Raw genomic sequence first — 13,556 nt, 5'->3', positions numbered from 1 at the left:
GAAGAACGGAGCCGCCGGGACCAGCGAAATAGGTAAGCCTGCGGGGGATTGGGGGGAGGTGTAACTATAGCACCGCAGCCCCCGGCGCCCCCATATGCACAGCGCCTTCCCCCCCCGCGCGGTGACGGGGGCTGCGGTGCTATAGTTACGCCAGTTGGTCATTGGTACGGCCTCATCTGGAATACTGTGTCCAGTTCTGGAGGCCATATCTTCAGAAGGATATAAATACATTAGAGACTGTACAAAAATGGGCAACTAAAATGGTGCATGAGAAACTACAGAAAAAAAGAAAGCCCTCAGGTTTTAGGTAAATCAATAGCCAGTTCAACAGATCTTCACAAAAAAATACAATATTTATGTAAACATAATTAAAGACAAATACATCAGTATACATATAACAATAATAGTCACATAAGGAGCGCTTTCTTTTTTTCTGTAGTTTCTTATCTGTCCATAGGGAGTGGTATTCCCTACTAGTCAGCAGCTGGGTTAATTAGGCTAATTACTTATCAATCATATTATTAATTAAATTATTATTATTTTTTAACCATCTGTCATTAGTGCTACTGTACACTCCTTTCCCTTCTAAAATGGTTCATGGCCTACATCACAAAACTTACCTGGATAGACTAAAAGTTTAGTCTATGTATAGTTTGGAGCAGAGAAGGGAAAGGGGGGACATGATAGAAATCTTCAAATATATCAAGGGTTTTAACATAGTACAGGAGGGAAATTTTCTTCAAAGGAAAATAAGTAATAGAACACGAGGACATGCACTGAAACTGGAGGGAGGTAGGTTCAGGGGAAATGTGAGGAAGAATTACTTCACCGAAAGAGTAGTGGATAAGTGGAATAGCCTCCCATCAGAGGTGGTAGAGGCTAAGACAGTAGAACAATTTAAACATGCTTGGGATAGGCATATGAATATCCTTACAAAGAAATAAGGATTAAAAAGGGTTGAGATTACCTGAAGGATAAAAAAAAGGGGCAGACAAGATGGGCCAAATGGTTCTTATCTGCCGTCAAATTCTATGTTTCTATGTATGTTTCTATATTCTAATTGGTTGCTAATAGGCAGCATCACATTTTAAATTTTTAGAATAGTTATGTTACCCCTCTCTGTGCAATGTACAATACAATGGTAAAATACATTCATTCTTTACCAGGTAACAACTATGGGATAACCTGTCAGACACAGATATGCTAATGTACAGTACAGGTGAAGCCATCCTCAGCTAGTCCTCTCTGGATAGCCATGGCTCACCAAGGCCTATTGTTCTCAGCTGCAATACAATACATAGAACAATACAGTAGGGGATTAGCATAGGATTAATTCTGACAGCTCTGGCTCACTTAGGGCCTTATTCTAGTTCACTCTTAGAGGCAAATTCCTTCTCAGATGGACAAAACCATGTTCACTGCAGGGGGGCAGATGTAACAGGTGCAGATATAATTAGATTTGGGTGAGTTATTTTGTTTCTGTGCAGGGAAAATACTGACTGCTTTTTTTTTTACACTGCAATATAGATCTCACTTTGAAGAAACCCCCCCCCCAAATCTAACTCTCTCTGCACATGTTACATCTGCCCCACCTGCAGTGCACATGGGTTTGTCCATTTGAGAAGGAATTTGCCTCTAAGAGTGAACCAGAATAAGGCCCTTAATCCTATTAAAGGGCTAGATGAAGAAGGCTCTATCTGTGACCTGTCCTTTTAGCTGCCAAGAACACAAACTATTCCTTATATTACAGTATGTCCCCTATAAATGATATTTTCTTTATCCTGCAGAACCGTTATTTTCTGCTATTGACAATTTTACCAGCACAGCGACCTCATTTCACCGGAGGCTGAGAGACCTCGATATGACAAAGTAAGTGAGACACTGTCCATCGGTTTGTGCTCTGCCTGAATCTTCCCATTACATGATATATTGGGCGAGATGTATCAAAATGAAAATGCGGTAAAACCCCCGTTTTACTGCATTTTCATATGTACTATTACTCGGCCACACCGATTTCGCCGGCCAAGGTATCGCCACCCAAGGGGCCTATGGGCTTTTTTTCGCTGCCCGCCGCAACACCGCCAAGCCCCCCCTCTCCCCCTTCCTTTGGACTTACCTTCTTGCAGGTCCTCCTGGCACCCGGAAGGTAAGCCCTTCCTCCCCATAGCAACGCAGCCGGACGTCCTTCCGGCTGCAGGGGGGAGGAGGCGGCGCCGGGGACCGGCCTGAAGGCGGCAGTGAGGTGACAACACAGTACAGGTATCGCGGGAGGTTTCTGTTACCGCACCGTGATGCCAGCTGCATATGTTAGTACATATATACTGGCATCGCGGCGGGCGGGGGCCAAGGGCGGCGATGTACTGTATATTAATACATCCCGCCCATTGACAGTTATTATAGCAGTGCTATCAGGGTAATGTCTTTCACAATGTAGGGCAAGAAATGCCACCCAGAGCTGGTAACACCCCACTTACCTGCCACAGGGCTACATCTGTGAGGCTGCCTCCTGACCACAGCGGTGTGTCTGCAGGGGCACAGACAAAACATTGTGGGGCCCCTTAGCAACATTTTAAAAAGGGGGCCCCTCTCCCAATGCTTTTGGAGAGACCCCTGTCTGCAGCAGTTGTTCATGCTATGCCCCATAGCAGTGCCCTCGTTAACATTAAGTCACACTGTAAGGCTGCCAGTACACATTATGCCACACAGTACACTGACATGGAGGAAAGTGGTAGATGGTTGACCACTTGTCTCCCATTCCCAACGCTATAGAACAGAAGAGAGCAGCTTCAATGCTGGAGAGACTCAATAGACTTGATCATTGATCTTTGCAGAAGAGACTCCCCCAGCATACTTCCATGGGAATGTCATCAATGCAGCGTTCCCCAGCCCCCACACAGATGGCGGCTGATGTACTGGTAGCAAACCTGGTGTATGCAAAAATACCACAAACTATTAGGCACAGGGTACTGCAAGTCCTCAGTAGGATGTATTTGCAAAAGGTTGGTCTCCTAACAGACCTCCAGTGTGGTTCTGCAGGTTTGTGTAATCATGTCCTTAGGCTATGTACACATTAGGGACCATACACATCATACAATATTTTACATGATTGTAACGAGTTACTTCAGTACAATATCGTATAATGTGTACTGCGCTCCCGCGCATCTCATCGTACGGTACAAAAAGTATGTGCTGCACATAGTTTTTGTACTAGCTGTTCATCACATTGCATCGCATTGCATGCACAAGGCATACGATGCGATGCAATGTGTACTATTTAAGTCCCGAACGGATCCGTTAAACAGACCATGTATGGGCACCTTAAGGCCTTTATTCAGATCTGATCGCAGTACAAATTTGTTTGGAAAATGGGCAAAAACATGTGCACTGCAGGGAGGCAGATGTAACATGTGCAGAGAGAGTTAGGTAGATTTGTGTGAGCTATCTTGTTTCTGTGCAGGGTAAATACTGGCTGCATTATTTTTACGCTGCAATTTAGATTTCAGTTTCAACACACCCCACCCAAATTTAACTCTCTCTGCACATGTTACATCTGCCCCACCTGCAGTGCACATGGTTTTGCCCATTTTCCAAACAAATTTGTACTGCGATCCGATCTGCACAGGGGGGAGGTGAGTGGATTTCCCCCTCTATGCATGGCTGTGATGACATTGGCCGCTGCGTACAGGGGTGGGTCATCAATCAGGCGGGGCGGGGGCTAGCTGATGGCAGGGCTGCAGAGAGTTGCAGCCCTGCCATCAGGTCTGAATCGGCCACATAGTGACTCAAACTGAATCCGCTCCACTTGGTGCTGCAGAACCTTGTTCCTTAGCATCATGGAATGACCCCCTCCCCAAACGCTGAATTCCTGGCTGATAATGGCTGTGTGATGGTTTCACCTTCTTGGAGCATGCGCATCACTTCAGTATTCCTCACATACTCGCATATAATATAATGTACAACCAATTATGCATACAGTAATGGCCACATGCCTTTATATAGTACTGACCTCTTCTGCTATCCTCTATAGCAGGCATGTCCAAACTATGGCCCTCCAGCTGTTGTGAAACTACAAGTCCCATCATGCCTTGCCACAGTTTTGCTATTAGGGCATGCTAAAACTATGGCAAGGCATGCTGGGATGTGTAGTTTCACAACAGTTGGAGGGCCATCGTTTGCCCATGCCTGCTCTATAGTATACGTCAGGGGTGGCCAAACCGGTCCTCGAGATCTACCAACGGTCCACGTTTTCCAGGTTACCTGGCTGGTGCACAGCTGTAGTCATTACTAACTCACATTCCCCAGATCACCTAGCTGGTGCACAGCTGTAGTCATTACTTGTTAGAATGCAGCGCCCTGCGTCTGTCTCCATACACTGGTTAGTGTGCAGCCTACAGACTGCCTTGTCCCCCTGCAGCCACTGTAGCTAGACGTCACCCTGAGTGACAGCTCACATAGCGAATAGCAGGGCAGAGACCCCTGACCCTGCTGGCAGCGTTTCCTTTTTCCTGTAGGGAAGTGATAGCATGATAGTGTGCCTCAGCGCGTGTGTGACATCCTCCATGCCTGTTTGCAGCTCCACGTGCACCGGAGCGCGTAAGAGCAAGCCCCGCTGTACTCCCGTTACAAGCGTGACCTTTACACAGGGAGATCCATCATCTGTGGCAGTAGCAACGCTGGGAGAGATACCGCCAGCATAAACCAGTCAATTGCCATTAACCCTGCACAAGCTGAACGCTACAGTTAAGTAACACCTGAAACTGTGATTCCTGCATCAGTTGTATTACACCTGAAGTTAACTACTGAAGTACTGTTGTATTCTGCAAGCTTATCACTTGAATAAACCTCAAGCTGGTTATATCTTCTAAGTGTGTCATCTAACAACCACACAGCACGTATATATAGACACTCTGCCAATATTACTAACTGTCACATTCCCCAGATCACCTGGATGGTGCACAGCTGTAGTCATTACTAACTGTCACATTCCCAGATCACCTAGCTGGTGCACAGCTGTAGTCATTACTAACTGTCACATTCCCAGATCACCTAGCTGGTGCACAGCTGTAGTCATTACTAACTGTCACATTCCCCAGACCACCTAGCTGGTGCACAGCTGTAGTCATTACTAACTGTCACATTTTCAAACCTGCTGCATTCATTCCTACTATAGACCCACAGGTTGCCTGGAAAAAATGCACCGTTGGTAGATCTTGAGGACAGGTTTGGCCACCCCTGGTATACGATATACAGCATCTATTCCTATATTGTACAAAGTGTCTCTACCAGTAATTCTGTATTTTGTCGTCATAGCCCGATAGCCGTGAGATCCGCGAATGACCAACTAATGTATCTGGAGAGAGCGTTCATCGATCCCCTGGGATTACCTGGTCGTAAATTCTACAGGTAAAACTGCTAACGAGTGAATGTTCGGGATATTTCCACCCCGCTGCGATATCACCGGGGCAGATTCAGTTAGCTGTGTGGTTTTAGCTAAAGGGTTAAGGTGCTATTCAATTACTGCCCATGTGAAGCCAATATCAAATGGGCCTGATTCAGCTTTGTTGACACACAACTGGGCAAAACTATGGGCCTAATTCAGACCCGATCGCAGGGCTCATTTTATTAGCAAATGGGCAGAACTATGCTGCACTGCAAGTGGGGTAGATGTGCAGAGACTGTAATGGTGCCCACACATGGTGCCAATTCTTGGATGCATTGTGTTTAGTTCACATTGGGCAGTGTTTATTTTGGCTTGCGATGCACGCCCCCCACGTAGTTCATATTGCAAGACTAAAAAGTATGAGCAGGCAGTACTTTCTGTACAAGATCGCATCGCACCTAGCACATATCACACCGGGTATGGGCACCTTTGGATTTGGGTAAGTTCTTTTGTTTCTGTGCAGGGTAAATACTGGATGCTTTATTTTTACACTGCAATTAGATTTCAGTTTGCCCATCCATATCTTAAGGCCCCCATACACTACGCGATTTGGCCTCGATTTCACCCGATTCTGGAGGATTGGGCCGAGAAATCGGGTGAAACTGGGCAAATTGCGTAGTGTATGACATCCGATCTGATCCGATGCGCTGTCCCGTGTACATCGGATCAGATCCCATGCGGACGGTCTGCACATAAGATTAATCATGTGCAGCCGTCCGGGGGAGTGACAGGAGCAGGCTGGGGACGGGGTCCGGTCCTGGGTACCTGTAGATGCAGGCTGTAATCTGTATTGTGCACTGGGAGAGCCTCAGCCTCTTCAGATGTAGCGGCGCTGCGGCAGGCAGGGTCAGGAGCGGGGACCGCAGATGCAGAGAGACCTGGTGCGCGGCGCGAGAATAGAAAGAAATCCCATTCAAAGGACTGGGCGGCCGCTGATTGGCTGAGTTCTCAGCCAATCAGCGACCGCCCAGTCCTTTGAATGGGATTTCTTTCTATTCTCACGCCGCGTACCAGGTCTCTCTGCATCTGCGGTCCCCGCTCCTGACCCTGCCTGCCGCAGCGCCGCTACATCTGAAGAGGCTGAGGCTCTCCCAGTGCACAATACAGATTACAGCCTGCACCTACAGGTACCCAGGACCGGACCCCGCCCCCAGCCTGCTCCTGTCACTCCCCCGGCCGGTCCCCACTCCCATCCTGCCGCTCCCCCCTCCCCGTCTGCAGCTTCCCGGATTTTTCATGTGATAAATCGCAACCGATTTATCACATGTAAAATATGGCACATCAAGTGCCAAATGTTATCAAGCTCCCCCGGGGAGCTGCCGGGGAAGCTCAGGGTAAATCGGGGCTGACTTGTCCTTAGGACAAGTCGCCCTAGTGTATGGGGGCCTTAACTCTCTCTGCACATATTACATTTGTGTCACCTGCAGTGGAGCAGTTCTGAGTAAGGCCCTATATTGCACTGCAGGTGGGGCAGATGTAATGGGCAGAGAGAATTAGATTTGGGTGTGGTCTGTCTAAACAAATCTAATTTGTCGTGTAAAAACAAAGCTGTCTAATATCTGTGAGCTACATGCAAAAGCAGCCAGTATTTACCCTGCACAGAAACAATATACAGTAAATGCATGGTGCACTTCAGGAGGGTGTAAGCAGAATTCCATGTTAATTGCACCAGCGAGTCTAGGTGGGATTCCTGCCTTGGGATTTCCACAGGTACTTAATGCCAGCATATTGTTAAAGAGAAGACAGATGGGCACTAATGCTACAATACTAATTGGGGCAGATGTACAGGTGCTGATTCGGATGGGGACGCGCTTGCTTCCCCTTCACACAGCGGCAGGGAGCGGAATGCCTGCCTGTTTCCGCTTCAGAGAGATGGGCAGGGTTAGGGGGAGGGGGGTGCGGGCAGTGGCGAGGAGGCGGTGGCGGGTTCTGTCAGAGCGGGTTCTGTGCCCCCTTCTGCGGGCTGGCGAATGGTGATAGAATCCCCAGGAGCTGCTACATCTGTATTAAGCCCAGTGAAGAGATAAAGTGGAAGGAGATAACGCAGCAGCCAAATCAACTGTGTTTGAAAAAAAGACAGTTGGGAGTTGATTGGCTGCTGCTTTATCACCTTCCACTTTACCTCTTCACCAAGCTTAATACCTGTACATCTGCCCCATTACCGGATACTTGCTTTTACCATGCTCTAGATGCCGGGACAGAGAATAGTTAAGAAGCAAACTGATAGCTACCCTGCCCAGCACATGGGACCCAACTGCACATGTGCCGCCACTGGGCTATGCACGTCTGTGGGTGCCAATGGGAAGGGATCCTGGAGATCCTCCTCTGAGACCAAATGCAAAAGAGTAGTCCAAAGGCTATTATGGGCTAGTGCTGAAGAGGACGGTAGCTGGGACGCAGGGGCAAGCAATGCATTACAACTTTTGGTAAGTCTCACCATTTAGCAGCCCCATAGAGGTCTATGGAGGTTGCGTTTGCGTTTGGAAATGGAGGGACAACGGCTAATATCGGAGACCTCTCTTGCGGTGCCTCCTTCTACATCCAAGGAAAACCTTTTGTGGGGAACATTCAATTACAGAAAAGGGTACTTGTGTAATAGCACGGCGCCCAGCTACGCTACGTTTTCAGCGTAGACTAAGCTACGCTGTCAGCGTAGCCCAACAGCTACCTGTCGTACTTAGCGCAGTGACTCCGCGGCAGCCCAATGGCTACCTAGCGTAGTGACTCCACAGCAGCCTGGCTCTGTCCCCAGCGTCCATGGAAAGCCTAGTGTGCGGCTCTCACACAGCACCGGTAACCACCAGGTACCCTGCACTGGTGGAGAGGGGATCATGCAGGCGCCGGCGAAGATACGCTCCATCTGTCTGAGATGCAGGTGCGTCTCACACGCTCCTGCATCTCAGTATTATTGCGGCAGGGTACGGCAACCCTGCCTGTGTCCGCTTCAGGGAGAGCCTCCTTTTCAAACCCCCATTATCTACGCCAGCCCGAAGCGTGGCGAGCAGACAAGTTACGCGTCCCCCCGACCTGTTCATACCCCCACTATCCACGTCGGCATGGAGTTGATTTTATAAAGTGTGGCGAGCGCAAGCGGATTACTTTATTACTTTACATGTATTCCGCGTCCTCTCGCCACACTTCGGGCTGGCGTGGATAGTGGGGGTGTTTCAGGAACATTTCTGACAGAGTACGCTGGCCGCGGGAACACTACGCTACTTCTGACTGACTATGCTTGCCACGCAAACACTACGCTGATTCTGACAGGGACGCTGGCTACGCTAACTACGTAACAGGTGCCGTGGTATGACACAAGTACCCATAACATTTCCCACAATGTAATGATCATAGGTATGTCCCATAGAGGGGATGTGGCCCAAACTGGGATCTTCTTATCTGATTATTTAATCTTTCCTTGTGCTTCCCCCAGACATATTATCTTCGCTCCCAGCAGCCACAATAAATACGCCGGCGAGTCCTTCCCTGGGATCTATGATGCATTGTTTGATATAGAGAACATGGCTGACCAACCCGCCGCATGGAACGAAGTGAAGAAACAAATTTCAATTGCCGCCTTCACCGTCCAGGCTGCAGCAGAGACGCTGGAAGAAGTGTCATGAACACCGTGTATCGCACATGTCACATTCAGCTCATCCGCAAATCTGACTTCATCGTTCAGTCGCTCCCCCAGCGACAAGGGGACAGATGTATTCAGCCTGGTAAAGTGATAGGGCACCAGCCAATCAACTCCTAACTGCCATTTTTCAAATGCAGCTGATTGGCTGGTGCATTATCACCTTCCATTTTACCAGGCTGAATACATCTGCCGCAAGATTCCTAATATCTGTGCTTCACTAACACGTTGGCTGCACCTATTATACACAGGCGGAACTACCATTGGTGCAGCAGGTACACTGCACCGAGGCCCTGAGGACTAAGGGGCCCACTGCTGTGTGGCATATTGTCAACTTATTTGGAGAATATTTTTGTACCTGGGCCAACCATTCACAAGTTCCGCCACTGCTAATACAGTATATTATATAGTTATTACAACTATATCACTGAAACCTTGTTCACGGATCAGTATTTAATAACTCTCTAACATGTTTATTTTACCTTAATGTTTGCTTCATTTAAACCAGGGATGGGGATCCTTCGGCCCTCCAACTGTTGTTGAACTACACATCCCAGCATGCCCTGCTGCAGTTTTGCTCTTTGGCCATGCTAAAACTGTTGTAGGACATGCTGGCATGCTAGTTCAGCAACAGCTGGAGGGCCAGAGATTCCCCATCCCTGATTTAAATATTAATGGTTTACCATGTAAAACATTCTTGTAATAGTTTTTTTATTTTATCATGTACTAAAAGCACTCCTGTCCATCCAACTGAGGTGCATACCTCCCAACTTCCGCAGCTCAGCAGGCAGGACACTGCTGCTGCGCGCCGAAGGCGTGCCGAATTTTTCGGGGGCGCGGCCTAATTTGGGGGCGTGGCCTATACTCGCGGCTCCTCCGCGAGGCCACGCCCCCATTTTGCCGCTATGGGGGCATGACCCAGAGGCTCTGTGAGCCTCTAGCCATGCCCCCAGCCCCCTGGCTGCGGGAATAGACGCTGTGCGCATGCGCACAGCGTTTATTCCCCGCTGCTTAGCAGCTGACAGGGGGGACTCCCAACAGCCCCCCCACACCGCGGGACACTGCCGCCCGCGGGTGGGACAGCAGGACAGGCCCTGACAATTGGGACTGTCCCGATAAAATCGGGACTGTTGGGAGGTATGGAGGTGTGATTTTCCTGTCATACTGTAATACAAACAAGGGGGGCGTGGTCTAGTGTCAGGTGCTCTGTGACATCATTAGGGCAGGGTGACATGTCATTGGTGGGGTGCTGCAATGCTTGGGAAGATTAAAAAAAAATATGACTGAGGTGATGGTATAGCTCATATCAAGGGTGTAACTAGAAGTTTGGAGGCCCCATAGGAAAACGTTTGTAAGGGCCCCTTTGTGCCTCCCAATGGTTAAAAATATATTTAGCAAATGTTATTTTGGCAGGTAAGGCGGGCCCCTTTCAACTGTTGGCCCCATAGCAGCTGCTCTCCATCCACCTATGGTACTTATGCCCTTGGCTCACAATGTCTAGGTCGACATGAAAAAAGTTGACATAAATTTTTTCCCATTGTTTTGTGTCCATGTCAACAACCGGAGCATGTGGTCCCTCAACTACCGCATACCTTGGCATGGCTCGCCGTGCTCCACTACGCTTGGCACACTTACCCGTTCCCTATCCACGTGGATGTTAAAATATAAAAAGGTCCAAAAAAATAAAGAAAAAAATTAATAAGGAAAGACTCACATTGACCTTTCTTGACTAGTCGACCTATTGACTATCTATCTAGACACCGTTGACCCATTGTCCGTGTCCCGGCATAAACGATGCTGGTAGATGTTAGATACAAGAATGTATGTAATTACAATGTTTATAATGTGTGGTTAGTATTCAATGACTGTAACATAGGGCTGAATATTAATAGATGATTCCAAGGTCCCTCTGCCGTCTAATACAGGGGTTCCCAACCTCGGTCCTCTAGTAACTACAACAGTTCCTGTTTTAAATGTCTCCCGTAGAGATAAATTTGAAGGTAATGCACAAGCCAATCAGCTACTGTAAGTTTGAAAAATGACAGTTAGGAGTTGATTAGCTGATTTGTTATTACCTTCAACTTTATCAGTGAGTAATGAGTGCACCAGTGTACCTGCCAGGTGGACTGGAAATGTGCCAGTGAGTAATGAGTTCACCTGTGCACCTGCCGGGTGAGCTGGAAATGTGCCTGTGAGTAATGGTTACATCTGTGCACCTGCCGGGTGAGCTGGAAATGTGCCTGTGAGTAATGGTTACACCTGTGACCTGGAAAACATGAACTGTGTGGGGTCCTAAGGACTGAGGTCTAATACAATGACTTCGTACTTTTTATTGTGTGACGGGGGTGGTATGGAGACGGCGGGAAGGTGGAGTGATTAGTTTGCGACTTCTGTACCTTTCCATCTCCCAGCAGTTTTGCCTGTGGCGGTGTTTTACAGGCACACAAAGCATGTTGGGCATATGATAAATGCCCAACATGTGGCCACAGGGGGCAGAGAAGCAGAATTACAAACACGTGAGTGGTTAAATGTGACGGTCTGCAAGATTTGGGCTATAAAGCTGCCATGTACAGATGTAGCACCGCTCATCACTGCAGAGGCTGGCGGTGGATTCGCCACCGCCAGCCTTCGGAAGGGGACACGTGCGCACAAGACGCGCGTATGTCCCCTTACAACAGAGCTCCCCCGGTTCCCCGTCGTGTCGCCTCGCCGCCGGTCCCCAACACATTCCCCCGGAGCGGAGACAGGCAGGGTTTCCCTCCCCCACGACGGAAAGCTGGGGCACTCACACGGCCCAGTCAGGTGTAGCGTCAGCTCACCAGTGGGGTGGTCTGGCGAGCCCCGGCGCTGCATGAGCGGCCCTACATCTGTATAAAGCGGAATATTATTTAAAAGGCAATACTGTGTTTTTCTCCTTTATTATAATTGTCACATTAAATATAGCAGCTACATCAATGACGTCTGTGTTATACTACAACATGGAATCTGATTACTTACAGTATAAGGGAAATGTTCTAATTAATACCCAGCAATACCTGTACATTGGTGATAATGAACTTGATTAAATAAAATAAAACATAGACCCTAATGTCGTGGATGTTTTTGAAATACGCATAAGGGAAGAGTGATGGGGATGATGAGCTGTGGGGACAGCGTGGGGGGACACCGGTGATGGGGATGATGCGCTGCGGGGACAGTGTGGGAGGAACCTGGTGATGGGGATGATGAGCTGCGGGGACAGCGTGGGAGGACACCGGTGATGGGGATGATGAGCTGCGGGGACAGCGTGGGAGGACACCGGTGATGGGGATGATGAGCTGCGGGGACAGCGTGGGAGGACACCGGTGATGGGGATGATGAGCTGCGGGGACAGCGTGGGAGGAACCTGGTGATGGGGATGATGAGCTGCGGGGACAGCGTGGGGGGACACCAGTGATGGGGATGATGAGCTGCGGGGACAGCGTGGGAGGACACCGGTGATGGGGATGATGAGCTGCGGGGACAGCGTGGGAGGACACCGGTGATGGGGATGATGAGCTGCGGGGACAGCGTGGGAGGACACCGGTGATGGGGATGATGAGCTGCGGGGACAGTGTGGGAGGAACCTGGTGATGGGGATGATGAGCTGCGGGGACAGCGTGGGAGGACACCGGTGATGGGGATGATGAGCTGCGGGGACAGCGTGGGGGGACACCGGTGATGGGGATGATGAGCTGCGGGGACAGCGTGGGAGGATACCGGTGATGGGGATGATGAGCTGCGGGGACAGTGTGGGAGGACACCGGTGATGGGGATGATAAGCTGCGGGGACAGTGTGGGAGGAACCTGGTGATGGGGATGATTAGCTGTGGGGACAGAGTGGGAGGACACAAAGTTATTCCTCATTTGACCAACCTAAATTCTGTTCACCAGTGTTGCAAGTAAGGGGGTACGGCATGGTACGGAGTACCTGTAAGAAATATGTTGCAGGTACGCAGTACCACTTACCCCCTGACCCACTGTCAATTCTATTTTTATTTTAAGTCTAAATATAATACATCCGCAGCCCGCCCACCCAGCGTTATTATTGGTGCTGTATGCAGCTACCAGCTACTGCTGAATTAGCCTGTCACACTGACAGGCATCAGAGGCGCTGACAGCATGAAGAGCAGGCTCCACTATTGTAAGCACAAGCTGCCCGGCTCTCCCCCAAGCAAGAGCCAACCCACCCCCAGTCATTCCCTGTTTCTCATTCCCTGTCTCCTGATGCCACGCCACTATTGTCATTTAGTCACTCCTCTAGCTTTGTGTGACCACGCCCCCTCATTACACATGGTCACGCCCATTTTTGGTGGAGGATATCAGTACCACCAAGAAAAAAATTCTACTTGCACCACTGCTGTTCACCATCAACTTTCTTCTGTGACCGATTTCGATATTCTTAGGAATTTACATTTCCAGTTTGCAAACTTCTAAGCTTGACAAAGAAAGAAAAGAATTCCCAAT

At 49.1% G+C, this 13,556-nt stretch overlaps 1 protein-coding gene across 1 annotated transcript in view; it reads left to right on the top strand.

Moving 5' to 3' along the window:
* The window catches only part of LOC146058131 (putative N-acetylated-alpha-linked acidic dipeptidase), a 55,792-nt gene extending 43,641 nt beyond the window's left edge, over window positions 1-12,151 (top strand). The window contains exons 17-19 of the mRNA XM_083170157.1: window positions 1,788-1,869; window positions 5,311-5,403; window positions 8,868-12,151. Of these exons, the coding sequence (XP_083026283.1) occupies window positions 1,788-1,869; window positions 5,311-5,403; window positions 8,868-9,057 (365 nt within the window). The 3' untranslated portion in view covers window positions 9,058-12,151. The remainder of the gene's footprint in view (window positions 1-1,787; window positions 1,870-5,310; window positions 5,404-8,867) is intronic.
* The last annotated feature ends 1,405 nt before the right edge of the window (window positions 12,152-13,556 follow it).

Source organism: Crinia signifera, chromosome 2 (assembly GCF_055691185.1).
Source record: "Crinia signifera chromosome 2, ASM5569118v1, whole genome shotgun sequence".
Classification (NCBI taxonomy): domain Eukaryota; kingdom Metazoa; phylum Chordata; class Amphibia; order Anura; family Myobatrachidae; genus Crinia; species Crinia signifera.
Note: the sequence above shows the minus strand (reverse complement) of the source record. Positions and strands in the feature narration are given on the sequence as shown.